Source organism: Cupressus sempervirens, chromosome 5 (assembly GCF_028749045.1).
Source record: "Cupressus sempervirens isolate cs-2001-9-10 chromosome 5, ASM2874904v1, whole genome shotgun sequence".
Classification (NCBI taxonomy): domain Eukaryota; kingdom Viridiplantae; phylum Streptophyta; class Pinopsida; order Cupressales; family Cupressaceae; genus Cupressus; species Cupressus sempervirens.
In genome coordinates, this window is record NC_143122.1 from 395986769 (window position 1) to 396007655 (window position 20887).

General features: G+C 37.2%; 1 protein-coding gene across 3 annotated transcripts in view; it reads right to left on the minus strand.

Moving 5' to 3' along the window:
- The window catches only part of RAD51C (RAS associated with diabetes protein 51C), a 172943-nt gene that overhangs the window by 138115 nt on the left and 13941 nt on the right, over positions 1 to 20887 (minus strand). For all 3 annotated transcript variants that reach the window (XM_089830792.1, XM_089830791.1, XM_089830793.1), the window contains exon 2: positions 723 to 824. In XM_089830792.1, coding sequence (XP_089686918.1) covers positions 723 to 824 — 102 coding nt within the window. The remainder of the gene's footprint in view (positions 1 to 722; positions 825 to 20887) is intronic.

Consider the following 20887-nt stretch of genomic DNA (forward strand, 5'->3'; position numbering starts at 1 on the left):
ACAGGGTATGGTTTCTTACAATCCGTTATTTGCATCCACTTTTAATTTTATCCATTATCATTTGCATTCTAGCTTAGCATCCATTCTAGTGATTTAGTGATCTTGGCTTTTTACCTTGTTTGCATTCTAATTCTAGTCCAATCTTGCAATTATATCCATCTTTGCATCTCTCTCCATCTTTTGATCATTCATCTCTCGAATCTTTGTTCTTCATAGCTTCTCCTGCATGTGCTTCTGAAAGCATCCATTACTAAGCACAAAACCTTGACAGATAGAAGGGCAATGGAGTGAGGTTTTTTTGAAAGAATGTGTGTTTATTTATTTGATTTATGTTTTGCATGTGTTTTTATCTAGAATGCCTCCATTGTTGCATATTCAAAGGGTTTGAAAAAAATAATTCCCAATTTCCTACATCTTCAGTTACATGGGAAATAAATAACAAATTGAAGGGTTTTCATTAACAGACACCAATGACTTCTAATTTCTATAAGATAGCAATGAAGATTGATTTTGAGAGGTTAAAAAACATTAAGCTATATATGCACCATAAAAAATGAAAGAAATTTTCATAACTCAATCCTATGACATCAGACTGGATGCACATACATACATATGTGTGTGTGCTATATACATAGAAATATTTTATACATACTTGCAATGGAAATGCATAAGGAATATTTAATTAATTATGACTTTTGGCCAGTTAAGATATGATGACATACCAGCAAGAAGGCTACCAATTTGAGGTGACTTCACATCCATCCCCTTTCTATGCCAAGCAACCTTTAAGATGTCTAATGCCTCTTCATGGGAAACATTGATTTCTGCAACAAAACCAATACCAAAGTTTAGGTTCCTTTCATAAATAACAGTAACAATAATAAAGGAGCTAGTTTCAAAATCTACCAAAGAACAAAGCAAATTGGGAAAGAAAAGAAGTTGAAAGGCTTAGTGCATGTATTGAAAGATGTTCTATCATTTTATTACAAAAAGAAGAAACTTGTCCCTGAAAAAACTTATGTCAAAGTTTGAGGCCTTCAATCCAATTGGCCATGCAACAATCTAGATCATAGATCCAATAGTCTTCAATTGTAATGTCTCCTTTTTAGCATTCATAGCATGATGTTGTCGTTAGCCTATTTCCCCACGGTCTCGTAGGCTAACCAGGACATTAAAGGGACTTAGAGGCCATTTGGCCTAGATAGTTTCAGTTGCAGGTCTTTCTAAGGGGTTTTGAGGCAACTTTGGGCATACTTACTATTTATAGTAAGTCATCTTGGATATGGTCGGACATCCAGTGGCAGCAGTATGTCGATGGTAATTGTTTAAAATCGGCAAGAAGACTTGTTTATCATTGATAAAATTTGTTATGCATTGATAAAGCTATTTTATAAAGTTAAATTTAAATATTTAACTTTATTAATGCATAGACTATAGTTTGTGGAAAAAATTTAAATTAAAAGAGTCCCTTTTATTTTATAACACATTAGAGACATAAGTTACATAAAAGGGAGTGATGTTTTATCCCACATTGAGAAAACGAAGGATTGAGCCCTTGTGAGAACACTATAAAAGAAATGGAAGAGCTTCTTTTAGGCATGCTTGGAAATATCAAAAAAAATTGAAAAATTTTCTGGAGATTATGTCTCAATAGTTTGAAGGACGAAATCCCTTCAAGCTGGAAATCTTGACGCCATTGAAAGATATGGTCTTGAAATTCAAAAGGGTAGCAATCTGAAAAAGCAGATACGAAAAAAGCAATCCGAAAAAGCGGAACCGAAAAAGCAGGCCGAAAAGCTGTCCGAAAAAAGCGGAACCAAAAAAACAGGCTGAAAAAGCAGGTACGAAAAAGCAGGCCGAAAAAGTAGTTTGAAGAAAGCGAAGTAGAAGGGGCAACATAGGAGAAAATTATTAAAGCCATCTACAACCAAGTTCTTTGTTATGTATTGTTTTTTAGGGTGTTATAAGCTTTCAGCTGTAAATGTTCATTATACCAGCATTATCATTTTGTAATCCATGTAAATGCCAGTCTTGGCCATATTTCATGAGCATTGTAATTTTCATTGCAATTAAGAAGATAATAGTTGCTGGTGCCATTTAAGCAATTTAATATCATTATTTATCAGCTAGTTAGTTTGCATACCAACTGTTTGTAAAAATGCCAGTTGGCTGTAGGTGTTCATTTCTCATGCTTAGATCATATATATGCACTGAATATTGTCAAAATTAGTAGCACACTCATGTTAGGTCATTGTGTAGTCCATTGTAGTCTTCTAGCACAAGATTTTCATTGATGCAAATTGAAGAAAAAGTCATTTGAAGCTAGCTGAAGTACTATATCAGTCATACGTCCCTTGCATGTGAATTGTTTGATGAAATTCCTTGAGCTTTCATCAGCATTTTTAAGGGCAGATTTGAGCAGAGTCATTACAGTGGTATCAGAGCTTGCTTGCAAAGTGTTTGACGGAATGTCAAACAACTGAAGTATTAAGATTTTTTGTGTGTTTGAAGAAGTTATAACCTGTTGGGGTTATTACATCAATAAGTTCTTGTTTGAGGTCCATTAGCTTAAGCATGAGCAATTTATTGGCACTTCCTTTGCTCATAGTTAGACATCCAAAAAATAAGTGGATGCCATACATATCCCTCTTCTTTCAACTAAATATATGTTATAAATGTATGGCATCAGCTTGCTAAATAAACTCAATAGCCAAGACCTAGTCTAAGACATACTTTGGAAGCCAATAGGCTTCCTCTTTGAAATTATGCAATCAAATCAGTATATACTGAGCTCCATAATACCAATCTACCAATATTTTGATATTAATTAGCAATACTACTTTGCAGAAAGAAAAGTGAGTTATTCATAGTTTAGATCTAGAAGAGAGGCCACAAATAACCCCTCTAGATGCATAATAGTCTACTGTTTGGACAAGCAGCAAGGTCCATGCAAACACAAGAATAATTCTAGGAGTGAATGACTTATTCAGGCCCTCCATGTGAAGAAATGACTATAGGAGTAGGAACTTTGATACATAGAAAATGCAAAAGAAAGGAGTACCTGAACATCCATTGTGAATTAAAGTGGATTGGTAATCAGCAATGACTTCACAAAGTCAAACAAGAAGAATCATTTCTAAGTAATTGATTTAAGCTTGTAGAGAGCTCCTAACTAGAATTCCTACACCATTTTGTGATCATCTAGGCCAAGGTAGAAACCTAGCATTGAACACATGTCCCAAACATCACTTTTGAATTTCAATTGAGTGAGACAATTGCAATGGTTGGGAGCTTTGTAATTTTCCAATTCCCATTCTCGAATATGTGTGCTTCGGATACCAATTTCTTTGATGTCAATTGAATAGGTAGTGTGCACAATAGGGGAAGGAAACAACTGAAGGCCTGGAAGGAACTATACTATGTTGAAGCAAATGCCGTATGATGAGGATGAAGAAAAGGCCATACGGAGAAGACATGTAAAATGTCATACGGTGGGAGGAAAGTGACGTACGGTGACCAAATTGCAAGCCATACAGAGTCCAACATCGATGTAGTGACAAGGTGTTCGTACAGTGATGGAAATAGTGAGGTCGTACAATGGAACAAAGGGCCGTATGGTAGGAATCTACTTGGCCGTACGGTGCAGGATGGAAATGGCCGTACGAGGGGCAAGGATGACCGCACATGAGGAAGAATACTAGGGCCGTACGGAAGGCTTATGTGGTGAGAAGATGGATGCCTAAAGTGGATCACACTATCAGACTGAAGTGTACGAAAGGGGGGGTACGGATAGTGTGACAACAAAGAGCAGATAAACAAAGAGATTAAAATTACCTAATACAAATACCAGAGAGTTGATCAAATTAAACAAAGTGATTCAATTCGCAATATGATAGTGCTCTGACTTGCCAAATCCAAGCGAAGTATTACAGGCAATAGAATAGGGTGAGGATTGAATCCCACCTAAACCGGACAAAACCAAATAGGGAAGGTCTTTCACTTCTGAAATGGTAAACAATAGAGAACTCCAATAGGAATTCACAGTACAGAAAAGATAATCCACATTGCATACCTAATGACTACGTACAAGCCGTGCTTAAATACCAGTTGGGTTAAACTACTTGAGGGTGTACAAAGATAGTCGACAGCGACACAAACTACGAAAACAAAACAAAAATAGGTCCGAGATATATTAAATCAATCGGCCCATTAACAATAGTTTTATTAATGATTTATTTTATAATGGGAACATTACAGTCCTCCCGTCCCAAATTTTGCTTGTCCTCAAGCAAACGCAATACTGAGTGCTAAAGAATGTGCTCACCCTCCCACATCGCATCATCCAACGGCAAGTGTTTCCAACGCACCAAATATTCCTTCACCGTGTGGTTTCGTAGGGTCTTCTCACGTACTTTGATGACATTGGCCGGTTCCACTATGAGCTTTCCTTCTTCATTGAGCGGCAGAAGGTTTGTGGCTACTGTGACATTCTGCCCCATGACCTTCTTCAAGCAAGAAACATGAAAGACATTATGAATACAGCTTCCCTCCAAAAGTTTTATCTCGTAAGTGACTTCACCAATGCGATGAACTGCGCGATAGGGGCCATAAAATGGTGGCTTCAATTTTTTTTTTCCTTTTTCCTTTCATGAGGATTGTCAATATAGCTAGAGCCTGAGATAACCCAAGTCTCACACTTCGAAACTTTTCTCCATTCAATGTCTATCGGCATACATTTTTTGTTGATTCTATGCCCGTTGTAAGTTTTACTTTAGGTATCGTAGGATGTCCTATCCCTCCTGAAGCCAGTCCTTCGCCCTTGGTGCACAACTGTCTCCCATCACTGTGTTGATGAAAGAGGGGGGTTCGTACCCGTACAGAGATTTGAATAGTGTCATACCAATGGACATGTGATACATGGTGTTGTAACAATATTCTCCTAGGTGTATCCACTTGACCCACGCCCATTGTTGTGCCGAAACATAGTTTCGAAGGTAACCTTCGAGCCACTTGTTCACAATCTCCATTTCTCCGTCTGCCTGAGGGTGGTAACTAGCACTTGGTGACAATTTTGTCCCTACCAATCGAAACAATTCTGTCCAGAAAATACTAATGAATCACCATTTCCGATCACTGACAATGTTTTGAGGTAACCCGTGCAGCCGAAAGACTTCTCTAAAAAACAGATCAGCAACTTGTGCAGCCTGAAAATCTGAGGGGATGGCGAAGAAATGTGCATACTTTGTCAATCTGTCAACCACCATGAAAATACAATCCTTTCTGTTCACCTTGGGAAGCCCCATTACAAAATCCATCGAGATACTTTCCCACTTATGTTCTAGAATTGGCAGAGGTTGTAGTAACCCAACAGGAAAAGTACGTTCGGATTTGTTCTACTAGCAAACCGCACACTCTCTTACATATTGCAATACGTCTCCTTTAAGTCCTTTCCATGAAAACCTCTCCCTAAGACTTCTGTAAGTTTTGAGTAAGCTCGAGTGTCCTGCCAAAGGTGAGTCGTGTACCTTCTTCAAGATTTTTTGCTTTAGTTTGGATTCCGGCACTAAAAATATCTTTTTCTTATAGTAGATGATGTCATCCACCACTTTGTACCGATCATCCTAGGTGTTGTCATCCATTAGCTCACAGGCAAATGTGTTTTTGGAATATTCTATCAACAAATGCTGAAATCTGGTTTAATGAGCAGATGGCAAGTTTCTTGGGCAAAGCATCTGCAACCACATTGTTCTTTCCTTTCACATATTCAATGTCAAAATCAAAAACTTGAACCTTGCTTACCCATTTTTGTCACCTCTTGTTCAAGTCCCATTGCTCCAAAACATATCTCAAACTATTGTGATCTGTACGAACGACAAACTTGGCACCCACCAGATATTGCCAAAACTTGGTTAGTGCATGTACGATGGCCAACATTTCTTTGTCATAGATGGAATATAAGTGTTCTGTTTGTGTAAGCTTCCTGCTCTCATAAGCTATGAGGTGTCTAACTTGCATCAGTACCGTGCCAAAGCCTTCTTTGGATGCGTCGCATTCCAGAATGAACGGTCGAGTCAAATTAGGTAATGCAACTACGGGACAAGTGCTCATTGCCTCTTTCAACTTATCAAAAGTGAGTTGTGCCTTTTCATTCCACTGGAAAGACCCCTTCCTTGTCAGATCTGTTAAGGGTGCACTGAGCTAAGAGAATCCTTTAATGAACCTCTGGTAATAACTGCACAGTCTGAAAAACCCTCACAAATCCGTGAGTGATTTTACAGGAGGCCAATCAAGGATAGCCCAAATCTTCTCCTGATGAACTTGAACTCCATATTTACTGACAACATGCCCCAAGTACAATATTTGTCATACCGAATTCACACTTGGATGGCTTGGTGAACAAAAATTGCTCCTTCATGATCCTTAGGTCTCCATCCAAATGCTTCAGGTGCTCCTCCCATATCCTGCTATAAATAAGAAGATTTTCAAAAAATACTAATAAGTACTTACGCAATTGTTTGTTGAAGATGCGATTCATGCATGATTGGAATGTAGCAGGGGCATTTGTCAATCCAAATGGCATGACCAAGAACTCATAATGCCCGTAGTAACAATGAAAGGTCATCTTTTCCACGTCTTCCTCCCTCGTGCGGATCTAATGGTATCCAGAACGGAGATCTATTTTCGAAAAATAGACTGCGCTATATTATTCATCCAGCAACTCATCTATCCTTGGAATGGGATATCTATTCTTTATTGTTTTTTGTTCAACGCATGGTAGTCCACACACATGCGCATTGTCCCGTTCTTTTTGACCAAAACCACTGATGACGCAAAGGGGCTGGAACTGGGATGGATCCATCCTTTCTCTAGCAGTTCTTGAATCGTCTTTTCGATCTCATTTTTGAATTTCTTGGGATAGCGGTAAGGTGTGGTTATGACCGGCTTGGCTCCTGCTTCCAACTCAATAGTGTGTTCAAACCCTCGATGAGGCGGTATGTCAAGAGGAATGTCTATAAAAACTTTATCATGTTTACTTAAAATATTATAGAGATCATCATCCTGGGGAGGTGTTTGTTGCCCTTTTATAGGTTATGCCGAAACAAAACAATGTGCAACCCAAGCAACGTCATCATGCCGAAAAATTGCCTCCATCCGATGCGCAGAAACTTCCTTCAGACCCTCATTTGCCATTCCGTGGAGAACAACCTTCTTTCCACCGACAACAAAAGTGAAATCCATCTGTTTGAAGCTCTGAGTATATTCATCAAGTGTCTCCATCCACTGTATGCCCAAAATAACCTCCATGTCATCAAAGTCCACTATGAAGAAATTCTTGATCACCGTGTGATTCGCCATTGTGATACTTAGCTAAGGAACAAGGTGTGTGTAGGGCACAAGAGTCCCTCTGGCAACCTTGACCTAAAATCCTACGTGCGTCTCTATAGGTAGACCTCTTCGCTTCACCAAAGATGAGTTTATGAAGTTTAGAGTGGCTCTGCTATCGAGCATCACCATAACCTTTTGTCCTTGAAGGGTTCCCCGTACACGAAAAACTATGCACCTTGGGCTACCAGCTAGAGTGATAGTTCCTCTGAGCCATAACAATGCTGCAATTCTTTCCATGCGGTTCAAACTAACCATGTTGTTGTCATCGTGATGTTGGTTGTCTTTGGCGGGTATTTCTTCCTGTTCGTCCTCATCATCAGACACAACCTCAATGTAATGGATCTTCCCTTTTCCGAGGCATCTGTGACCAAGTTCCCAAGGTCCCTTGCAATTGAAACATAGTTTCTCCCTTTGGAGCTTCTGTCTGGTGGCTTTGTCCAACAACGGCTTCTTGGGCGGAGGTTTATTATCTCTGTCCCTTGGAAACATCAGCGGTTTGGAATGTGAGTAACTTCACGAGGATGATGTCGATGATGATGCCATACTTCGTGCCTTCTTAATGGCCTCCGAAAGGGTGGCAGGATTGAACCCCTTTACCCAACCTTTCAGTGGTTCTATTAGTCCGTCCCTTCACTCTATTTACAACCACCATTACAACTTCTTGGTAGGATCCAGAGTTTTTGCTGTTGCTGTTTCTTCATTCACATTTTCTGCATTTTTGAAGGAATACACGATTTCTTACTGTTATCTCGTGATTCCATATGTGGTGACTGGAACTTAGAGTCACCATATTTGATTCGTTGCCCTTTTCGAGCTTGGAGGTTTAATCTTGAAGGCAATATGGGTTTTCCTCTTGTTTTTCTACTTAGTTTGTAGTTGACCTTGTTGATTTAAGCCGCCAAGGATGAGTGAGATTGGAATCCTACTACTGCTGTAGCTTCTCTTTATTTTCTCTTTGTTGGGCACGTTTTATCCAAGCCACCGTATGTGGGTTTCGAAGAAACTTTCTGCATTCCTGAAGGCAATGCATTATTGCTTGTGTTAGAGGCCTCTGGAGCTTGAAGCCATCGTGTCTTCAAATTTGGAGGTATTAGGTCGTTATTTTTTGATTGCTAAGGAAGGCATTGTTGTTGTTCGGCTGCCATGGAGGCATGGAGACTTTTAACACTCAGCTTCATTACTTGTTCCATTGTAGCCGTGAGATTTATTTTGGTTCTTTTATGCCGCCATTTGCATTCAACTTCCTTACTTGTGCCAACTGGTAAGCCATCATTTCTTGTCTTTTGGCACGATTTCTTGCAAGTATATAACATACCTTAGTTGTACATGTTTAAAAATGAAGATGAAACCCATGCTTGATGTTGTTGGGATTTCATTTCCTTCATTTGCATCTTCTGTTGGGTTTTCTATGTTATTCTTCATTTGGAAGCTTTGACGTGAGCTATGATTCTAGGCATTTTTTGTTTGATTTGATCCCACCATTGAAGCTTTTGCTCCAGCTTCTTGCTTTTTCTGATATTGAGTTGGCTTCATGAGCTGGAGTAATCTGAAAAACATCATTAAATGCCTTTTCTGTTTCTAAGATTCATGATTCCTTATTTTGGGGTTTGCAATATTGTAAAATGACATGATTTTAGCTTGGAACTTTACCACCATGGCTGCACATCTATTGGGTATCTGTGTTATCCATCATGTATGAAAGAAAGCTTGTTGATGTCATTCTTCCTTTACATATCTTACCATGTTGCTGCAAGTCTTTCAAGGCATTATTATTCTCTTTGAGTTCTATCACCATATGTTGGTCATGTGACATTATTATGCTGACTATTTGCTTCCAACAAACATAGCTCTATCTTGTAACGACAGAAATATCCTCTTTGCTGTAGATGTTATCTCTTTGTTGCTGAAAACACCATCTTTAAATAGTGTTGGGATCTCTTGCATATATTTTTTTTTATTTACTTACAAGCTGAAATCCAAGTTAGAAAGTGAGACGACATGGATATATTTTGAAGGTTTCTTGATAACCTGCACTTTTCTTTGTGCTGTTTAGAATTAGAAATCTGATCTTTGAATTAATCTGCATTTTCCAAGTGATGATAATGCGAAGATTGGGGAAATTCCTGTTATAGCAATATGCCTCTGTTATTTCATAATCTGCCCTATCTACATATATGGATTCTTTTGTTACATAGGCACGTCGGGAATTTCTTTGATAGAGTATATCTTGCTGTTGTGAATAAATTGCTTTCTAGAAAAAATATAGTTCTAATACATGTGATTTCCCCTTTGAAATCTGTTGTCATTTTGTGAAGAAAAATGGAAAAAATATCACAATTTATCATAATCCTAGCTTCTTGTTTCTCATATTTCTGAAAGCATTTTGATCCTCCTTTACTACTGGAAAATTTATGATTCCTTTTACTGAAAGATTTAGCTCTTTTGCTCTTTCCACCTTTACTGAAAACATCATAAATGAAAGAATGATGACATTTTTCTGATTTGATATTAAAATGCCTTTATGACCATTGCTGCAACATCTTTGATTCAATTTATTACCACTGATTTAGTGCCTCTCTTGTAACCTTCTGTTATGCAATCTGCAATGTGATAATAAAAAGGTTTCATGCATGATGAACACACGTCCATTTAATATTATGTTTTCTCTGTTTTACTTTCTTGATCAGCTTCGTAGGTTTTGTTTCTAAATGGTACGCTGGGCTTAATAACCCTTGAGGGAGCCTGTTGTTATATCCGCGTACCCATTAGAAATAGAACGCTGCACAAGGAACAAACATGTTAGTAGTAAAGCATTTTGTCTTATTTGGATTTCCTTCCTTGCTGATATGTATTTTATTTATGAAAATGAATGGCATGTTAGGAAAGATAAATGAGGCAAATGAGACGCTTGCATTGCTTAGATCCATTGGATCTAACAAATTGTCTTATGAATGTAGGACTTGAATGGGTGGATGGAGCGCAGCTCAAGGCAGCAGATGGATGGAGGCGAATGGACGGAAAATGACCAATCATTACAGGCAATGACTGGTGCCCATGACTTCTACTCTTTGCTTTCTTTTTTGTCATTTACTTTTGTAGAGTAGAATATATATCAGCAAATAGGAGACTACTCTCACGGTCATTTTGTGTGAGAGATTTTATTTTCAGCACTCTTCTGTAAATATCAATTGTATATTCGAAAAGAATAATACAAGGACATTGTTATTCTTTGGTTCATAATGAACATGATTTCAATATATATGAACTAAATAAAATGTAAAATGCTTATGAAACTGTATGAACCCTTTGAAATCAAAACTAAATTTCAGCATGTGTAGAAATTTAGTAACAATAACATAAGAAACAAAGATCAATTCCAAGTATCTCAACACAAAGTTTGGGATAAACTTGTTTCTTTATTCACTTCAGAAATTTGTAACAAGAAATACAAAGCCTTCTAGTCACAAGCTCGGTCTTCTCCTCTATAGCAAAAGATGACTATTTTTACAATGAACTCATCCTTATCCTATCAACTGCTTTGACTTTATTCAAAAATTCTACGCCTAATGCGATTGCAATTAAACTACATGAGCTACTTGCACAGATACATGTTATCATGTACTTACAACAAATTTATTAAAAGCATATAAAAATGGAATTTGGAGTTTTCACATGGTATCAACCAATTCTCCAAATTTACGTAGGGATTCTCGTACAATTATAGCATCCGGTTTACCAGTGTGTTGCAAAATCATGATGACCTTTCTGAGTGTGCTTTCTGTCCTAGATGTTTACTTGCTTGAATCTTCCACTTGATTATGCAAATTCTTCAATGAAAACTTCCAATTTGCAAGCATGCCAAGCACATGGATCTTGAAATCATCCGACTAAAGTTGTAGGTTAATGGCCTCTGCAAACTCGATGAGAACTTGTCGTTCGTTCCTTATTGTGTTGTCTACATCAATAACTTCACATGGCAATTCTTTCAAAACTCTTTTAATCTTATCTTCCTAAGTAGACATTATGAATATCACTGCCTTTACCTCTTCAATAATTTTTTTGAGAACTTGTTTCTTGTTTTCCATAACATGCATGAAGTCATGATACATTTCAACAAATGTAATAACATTATACTCACACAAGAAGTCTAAATCAACTTCCATCACGCTGGTCCAAGCACCAAAATCACCGTCTATCAATTCAAATTGATGATTAAGTGATTTCAACGTGTCATTGAGTTCAACAAAGATTTCACCTTCTTTCTTCGACTCTCAGTACACCTCGAGAAACACTCAAATTCCCTCATTTTCAATATTGTTGCCCCATTCATCAACAGCATGTGCCTTTTGCTTCTCCCTCTCTGTGTATTCAACTGAAACAAGTTCACTAGCAACAAATGACCTGTTCATCTCTTCAATGATTCTCAACAAGTGTGCATTCTCTTCGTTCAGTTTCTCTTTCTTTTCCCATATTTCATTATTCGTTCGAGAAAGAAAATTTACTACCTCATGCACATCTTGTTGATAACCCAACCTCGTATGTTTACCAAGCTCAACCCTTGTGATTCTATAATCAGTAGGTTGCATGTCTTCAGTAGATTTCTCCATAAGTGGTTCAACGACCTCAACAAATTTGATGTGATTTACATTGGTCCTCACTCGAGAAACTACCACTGCTTTTTTATTGTTGGAAAGCCTTGATTTACTTACTTGATTATTGGCCTCTTCAGGTGGGATTTCTTCCTTCTTTCTCTTTTGTGTGATAGTGCTCAACCATGGAGGAAGACTGAAAGAAGATACATTAGCTGAAACAGTAGTCATCATAGTTAATTCAGGATTATCTTGCACAACAGTAGTAACTATAGCCGGTGTCTCCGTCCGAATAGCCACAAAGAATATGTATCAAATACATTTTCAAAATCATACTGATCTCCTTGTGTCTCTAATGCAGGAGCGGTTGATGATATCGGCAAAGCTAGCATAATAGTCACAGAATACTCGAAGGATGATTGCGTAACAGAGAATGCTCCCACACCAACACCTAAAGGCGAATCATGAGATTCATCTGACACTAGAGCTGAATCTAGAAGAGAGGTTGCAGCAAGACCTTCCAAAGGATATGAAGGAAGAGGGGATGATTCTGTTGATTTCCTCACTTCATCACTGAAATCAACTTGAATTGATTGAGATCCAATCTCTTTCACTTCAAGTACTCTTGAATCTTTTCCGCCTTTGATAGACAACTTCGGAAAACTTTGAACAAGAGGTTCAAAAGTAGAGGAAGATGTATCATCCTTTCCTTTACCCTTTATCTCCGATCTCAAACCAATTGGACCAGCGGGATCAAAATCTTTACCAAGTTTTATCTATATGCATTTAAGACCCCTTTCTCTTCATCCATGTGTTGGTATTAGCGAGAATAGACTGAAATCTATCCCAAATGGATGTATTTTCTTTGCATGACCATGTAGGAGGAAGAATGGGTAACTTCTCCACATCATGCTGAAAATATTCAAGATCCGGAACTTGATCATGTTCGATGCCAGGGAGAATCGGTGCCAAATGAAAATCTACAATTTGCTTCGCAATTAACCAGGTATAATCCATACGTCATAATTCCACCTCAATACGCACATCAATCCAGAGATCTTTTAGACAATGTATGTGTAAGAACTGCTTCCTCATATTGTCATGTAATCCCCTCCAATTAAAACAACTTCTGGCTGCAAACATTTTCAACGTGATCCTCTGAAGTTCAAACTCCATATTCTTGGCCTTAGGAACAATGTCAATTGAATATCCTCCAATATTTAATGGGTTTCAAGATAAAATTCCCACTACGAGCCAGCGCAAACTAGACTGATAAGCATGAACTTCCATGAGTTGTCTTGCCAACTCCATCAGTATAATTCTATTTGTAGGATACCTTGGTAATGTGTATGGTTCTTTGAAACATCCAACTCACAAGTGTGTAAAGTTGGGAAATTGTAAGAACATGCAACCATACTCATTGACCTTGTTCTATGCCTCATTAGATACTCGTTTGTTAGGGAGCTATTTATCAAACAAACACATAAAATGCCCAAAGAAGGCATCTTGAACTCTCCTAAAGTGTATCTAACTTTGTTTCAAAGGCAACTGTTTATAATATTCCCACACATGAACTATAGAACTATCATGCTTAGTTGATAACCCAAAAAAGGTACCTAGTGCAGCAGCAATGTATACAATGTAGGGGTTCGTGTTGAACACACCAGTTGATAGAACATTCACCAATTGTTCACATATAGAATCACTCACTAATTCAGCCCAAAACACGTTCTTTTTTTATAGTATTATGAGTGATATGTACTTGTACATCCAGGTTTCGAAGGTGATTGAATCCTTGAGCCCTGCCAAGCGGCTAAGAAGTGTCATGAGGTCACTAATTTCCTCTTTAAAATCGCATCTACAAACTCCCTTGGCCGGCCATCTGACAAGATTCAGTCTCTTAATAGTCAACCAATTATCATTCACAAACCCGGCACGAGATGAAGTTCCTCATTCCACTGCTCCATAGCTTTCTGTGTTGTGATGTTTGTAACAACAGGAGTGTGAGGAACATGAAAAATGCGCTCAATAGTCTCAGGGTCAAGATTAATGATAGTATTACCATCTTGATCTTTGACGGTCCGTGAAGTTGGATCAAAATGTCTTGCACAAGCACGGATGAATTTCAGTTCATGAGCTACCAAGGGGAAGGTAGACAAATGATGAATATGATTCCGTTTGATCCACACCATCTCCTCGGTAGCTGAAGCCTCAACCCTTGCAAGAAAGTCTTCAATGTTCATATGAGAAATATCAGTATCTCGTACTTCATACTTCATCACAGTATGAGGTTACTTGTGATGAAGGAATGGACTTATGATATTGATCATACTAGTACCTCATCTTTTTATCTTTGCCCTTTCCTAGAGTAGATTCTCTTGACATTGCAAAATGGTATGCCTGTGAAACTGTTACATGAAAATCCCATAAAATGAGAACATCAACATGTGAAGAATCCATAGCAAGATTTTGATAGATTTTGAACAAGGTATAAGTGGAATAAATGGATAAAATGAACGAGAATGAATACTGAACAAATGGGTCAAACTCAGGATGGACGAATTGTGAGTAGATTTGCCTAAAACGAGATTTATGGGATTTTTAAGATGAATTGCACATGCGACCAGCAAGCTTGGACTTGAGTGAAGAAGAAAAATGAATAACAGCTCATGTTTAAGTGCAAAATGTGAGATATTATCTGGCAAGCATGTGGGAAAGAGTTTATCCATAAGGCAACCATACAATGATACATGAAATGCATAATGGTGGGGTTTTAACTCGCATTTAAATGTAAGGGAAGAACCAAACTTTTCTTTTTAGAATGGGATTTTACACCTGACTGCATATGCAAGTAAGATGAGATCTTGCATATGCAACTTGGAGAAGAAGACGAAAGATAGAAGGAACAACTTCAAGAATGAAAATCATACAAATCTGAAAATGGAAATGTCAGTCACTTGCATGAACATTCAAACAAAAATATACAAATGCCATAGAGATAATAAGAAAAATTACCTCCACTTCACCAAAAATGAGAAAGACAAAAAACCTTGTCCAAAGCTTGAGAAAATCTGAAAAAATCCAAAAGATGTTCATATTTTAGAGATCAAGACTTAAATAGATTTTGAAATCCTCATTACATGGTTCGAATATGGACATGTGTATATGGTTAGAGAAATCAGAAATGCAATGCCCAAAATGTGGAACGACTTTTGACCTAGCAACTTCAAATGCAAATGCATATAAAAATAATGTCTAGGGCAAAGATGAGTTTGTAAAATGATGATAAACAAGCTTGGATTTAAAAACCCTTACCTTAGATGACTTCTTGAAAAGATTTGATACAAAAATGCCTTGAAAATGCAAGGTATTTGATAGAAATCAGACCCAAAACGGGTTGTTTTTGTTCAAACACATATGAAAATAACATATGCAAAAGCTCCCAAAATCGTCGTCTATGAGAAGATATGGTGTTTGAAAGACTAAACGTGTTTTTTGAAGATCATAGCATATTGAGATATATGCATTTTTACCCAAAAATCACCATTCAGCCTTATGCAAATGACAAATGCTCTTTAGTAGATCATTTACATGCTACAAATAACATGTATTTCATTTAGAAATCGCTACTAGAAGAGTTGACATTTTAAAGTCAAAACGCATTTTTTGGGAGGTATAGCATAATATAAACTTCATGTGTTTTCTTCCAAAATTGTCATCCAGCCCTATAGACGCTTTTTAGAGGAGCAAAGTCATGTTCGAAATACATGCATTTCTAAGGAAAATCGCCACTTTTGGGTTTATGAGGAAAACACATAATGGGAAGTAAATAACATATGCTTCAAGTCATGTATATCTACTAAAAAGCGCCACTTTTGAAAATCAGGGCTCTAGCTACTATAAAACGCACTTTTTGGGAGGCACAACATATTTCAAAATACATGCATTCTCAAAGAAAATCACCACTTTTTGACTCTTTCCTCCAAGACCAAAAACATAACACATTTTTGAGATGTAATGACATGTTATAAACATATGCATTTGGCTTTAAAATTCCTACTTTTGCCTTAAGCTTCAAAGGAAAATATATTTATAACTAAAAACATATGTATTCGGGTCCAAAATCACCACTTTAAATCAAAATAAGAAAACTCATTCTAATTCACATCTACATGTAAATGAGTTTCAAAACCCACTTTAAATGATGATTAATAACACATGTATTTAACAATTAAAAATGAATTTTAAACACAATCACATATGTAATCATATTTTAAAAGTACACTTTTAATGATATTGGGACTTAGAATTTATTGAAAGTGGATTTTCATGAAGTATTTTGCATGTGGATATATGCAATATGAAATAAAATTCTCACTTATATACTTAAGTTGTCTCATGTAATTATATTTAATAGTTAACTATAGTTTTTAATAAAGTAATATGAAAAATAGTCTTGAAAAGGGCTATTTTCATGAAATAAAAAAAACTATGGTCAAATCAACTCAAAATGAGCTAAAACTTTAAAATGGACCACAATATCCACTTTAAATATCAAATATAGTTTCTATATCATGCAATTGCCAATAAAAAGCCCACTTTTATGAGGTTTTTTAATAAAATATGCAGTTGACCTGAAAAACCTCACTTTTTCCCTTATAACTTTAGCTAGACAACTCCGATTTCAACCTAAGTTAGCTCAAAATGAGCAAAATTCCAAGGACTATTCACCTAAGGCAGAAACAAAAGCAAAAACTATTTACAACACAAAGAAAAACAAAGAAAAAACGTAAAAATTCACCAAAAATCAAGTGTTTAAAGTGCAAGAAGGAAAACTCTTACCTACAAACAATTGGGGATGATCTCGATGGAAAACTCTCAAAAGAACGCATAAATAAGACTACACAAAGAACAACCCAGGGATAATGAATTGTTTTCATGATGTCTCACTAATGCATTAAAGCAAAGAGGATACACGTACAAATCCATGAGAAAATTCCGTAGGGTTGCCTCAATTTTGTGATGTCAAAATTGAGGACAACAAATAAATATCTTCAGCCTCTTCTTGTTGTTGAGCCAGCTTGGTTTGTGAATGTGTCATAACTGCTTAAGCTTGTGTGAAATCCATTTCATGATCCACATCATCATATTGCACGTACCCACTAGTAGAGTCGCCAGCTGCTTGAGAATCATCCTGATAAAGAGCAACAATCTCCTCAAAACAATATTCATCTTGATTATCATGCATTAGATCAACTTCGAAGTAACCAGTACCTGTGTTACTTGGTGGTGCTTCAAGAGAAAGCCTCTCCAAGGGAAGAGGAAGCTTATTCTGATTCTTGGCTGCATAACTGCATAATTATTTGCAGCATTAGGATAAGGCCGTCTTGGAATAACTTTGTATGGTGCTGCATATGAACCTTGAGATATCTGCTTCTTGAGGGCAAGTAGCTCATTTGTCAGCTTTTGAACCAGTGAATCAGAGGTACCCGATGAAGAAGATTCTAAGAAGGAATTGTTCTTAAATCGGCTAGCATCTTTACGAATCTTTCCTGCAAGTATGAAATCATCTTCAATCTCAGTTGCCAAAGATTGTGCGAGAGCCAATATTGCAGGGGCAACCCTTCTCAATAAAAAACTGACTTCAGGAATTTGAGTGTTCATGAAAAAACACTTTAAATTTGTGGCAGTGGGTTGATAAGCAATAGGAATGCTATTAGCTAATTTATTGAATTTAGCAATAAACTCGCACATTCCATCATTTGCCTCCTTCATTTGTGTGAGTTGTGCTAGGAGAGCATGCTCATTTCTACAAGTTTGAACATTTCAAGAAACTTAGCGTGCAGAGACGCCCAGTCTGTGATGGAATTAGGTTCCAAATTATAGAACCAATCAGCGGCTATACCTTGTAAAGTCTCAATAAAGAGCCTTACAGATGTCTTCATGTTCAACACCAAAGACTCCTACAGCAATGTAGAAGGCTTTAATGTGTTCATCTAGGTGTTGCTTACCATCCCCGTAGAATTTGGGAAAACTCTTATGAGAACCTTGAGGTAATGCATGCAGCGGTGCTGCAAGATTTAATGGACCAAAAGTTGCTCCCCACGGACCAGCAACCATATTGATGACTAGAGGATTAGTAGCAGCAAGATGTAATTGTCTCTTTGACACAAGGGGTTTGAAGAAAAACTGATAATCTTCACTAGGTATAGCAGTCTTCTTTTTAGAAGGAGGATAACTTCTAGTATGGGAGAGAGAAGGAATTTTGGTAAGTAAATCAAAACGAGCCTGTTGCGCCCAAAATGATCCAGTAGAACCTGAAGAACTATCACCCTTCTTTCTCTGGGAATACACGTGCTCAAAACTTGCCAATGTGATAACCGATAATGCCAATCAGATCAAGGAACCAAACTTCAAACGAAAGCAAGAGGTTTCCGAATGTGTTCGCTCCCCAGCAAAGTCGCCAAAAAACTATTGGGTGGATATCTTGCAACAGACAGTTTTGGGTAAAAATCCAATCGCAAAATAGGATGACCAATCACAGCATGTGAGACAGAGTCTCTCCTACCTTAAACGAAGGGCTCCCCCTTCTCACCGTTCCTTGGATCAACTCAAGGCAAGCAAGAAGTCAAGAGATTTTATAAAATGGGTGTTACCAATATCTTTTCTTCTTATCTTTCAAGAAAGAATCCACTTACTCGTGGAGCGAGTAATAGGCAGGTTGAATCTCTAACTACACTTCTATCTAGAGTTGGAAACAGTGATACCGATAAACTGTCACTAACTCAGAGGCTAGCTGAAAATGTACCAGCTTGGCTCTAACACCGGTCATACTTCTATATGGAAAAGATTTACAATTAGGGCACAAAGACTCCTAAAAATAAGAATAACTTAACTATTTTGCGAATTAAGAAAGAAGTATAAGTTATAGACAAAGCTTCTAGCTATACACTTCCACAATTGCTCCTGGTCAAAGCTCTAGCTCCAATTGCTTCTTAACTCTTTTATATTTAATTCACAAGATACAATTACCAATAACACAAGATAACATGAATCAAAGATAACTTAGATGAATTATAGCCAAAGCGTATAACTCACACAAATAACAATCTCACTTAATCAAAGTTAAGTCTCAAATGCTCCTTTATATTCACTTTCTCTCAAAATAGTGCTTACACAAAAAAAGTTCTGCTAGCAAAATTTCTCAAGAGCTCTCTTGCATAAAGATAATGATGATTTTACAATGAGGGGGCACTCTTTTATATAGGCATAGGAGTTGAGAAAAAGGTGGAGAAAAAAGTGGAAGCAACTCAACCAACTTTGACCTAGTCTAACTAGAAGAGAAATTATAGTTTACATGCAACTCGCATTACATCCTTTTACATACATGTAACTCGCATTACATGTAATTACACTTTTTCATGTAATGCATCCTTTTAAAACCACTAACATAAAAAACAAAAACAACAATCTCAAAGATTGTTTATCAATGCCTTGAATTTGACGATGATGTCACGCACTGTGGGAAGATCAGCAATTTCCATGGTCTTTAATATGTCTTCTACTCTCACTACATTTATATACGCTGATTGCACAACTTTGGAATTTGCCACCATAGTATCTAACAAGTGTTTTGTCAAGGATTTATACAAGACAAACTTGTTCATTGTATGTGAACCAAAGTCTTCAGAATCTACATCAGCATTGATCCTGATTGTATATTTTGATTTTACACTTTCTATTGCAATGAGATTACCAAATTCATTTATAACATGGCATCCCGTCTGTTCCAAATCACAAATAGCACTTATTTCAACTGCTTCACAATCTCCAAAGGCCACCTACAACTTTGTGATCAGCTTCCTCAATGTTTCTTCTTTATCACCAATAAGCCCTTGAAATTTGAAGAACATTTCACATGACGAAAGAATGTCACATAAGACCAAGGCATCCAAGTCAAATATTACCATTTCATCTCATTTATCAAGGATTTCCTTCAAATTATACGCTTCTTGAGTCAAAGAAGAAATTAAGTTTCACTCCATTTCATTCATCTCTTTGACGGGCCTAAGACCCGCAAATGTCTCTGTGATGGCTCGAACTCCTTCAGAAATGATTTCTTGTATCCAAGACTTGGCGGCTTCAATCAGCTTTCTCTCCTTAGATGTTTGAGACATAACAACAACACTCTAAGAAGATTGTTGCCGAATGACCTCCATTAGGCGAGAGACCTCCTATTTCAGTTGATTTTTCTTCTCTTATAGCTCATGATTTCTCTTTGATACATTAGCCAATGCATCTTCAACATCTTGCAAACAACTCAAATGTGGTTGTTTCCCGATTTCAACCTTAGTGAACTTGTAATCAGAACGAGTAAGTTCTTCAACAAGTTTGTCCACCAAGGACTCGACAACTTCAACAAATTCAGTTCTATCTGAAACCAAAAAACTCCTCAAAACGATCTTATCTTTCAAAGGTTTGAATTTGGTCTTCTTAATAGGGAGATTGTCCGGAGGAATAACCACTTTTCTCCTCTTCGTTGTGATTCTACTTAACCATGCAAGCAAGCTCAAACTTTCTTCTGTGGAAGCAAGTATAGTGGAGACCATTGGCATTGATCCTGATTGTATCTCCGTCATGACTGAACAGGAATAAGTCTGCACAGCTAAAGGCATAGGAACATGTTGAGAAGATTCTGTCATGAAAATCTCAAAACCTGTTAATGACGTATCAAGTTGGGAAACCTAACCATTTGTGAGAAATGGAAAATCCTCAAGTACATTTGCCAAATGCTTAAATTGTTCATTTGCATCGATGAGAGGAGCAACAGATTAAATAGGAAGGGTCGTTGTATTGCCCTCAGAAACTGGAATAGGAGTGAAAACTGTGGAGAATGAATCCACATCGTCACC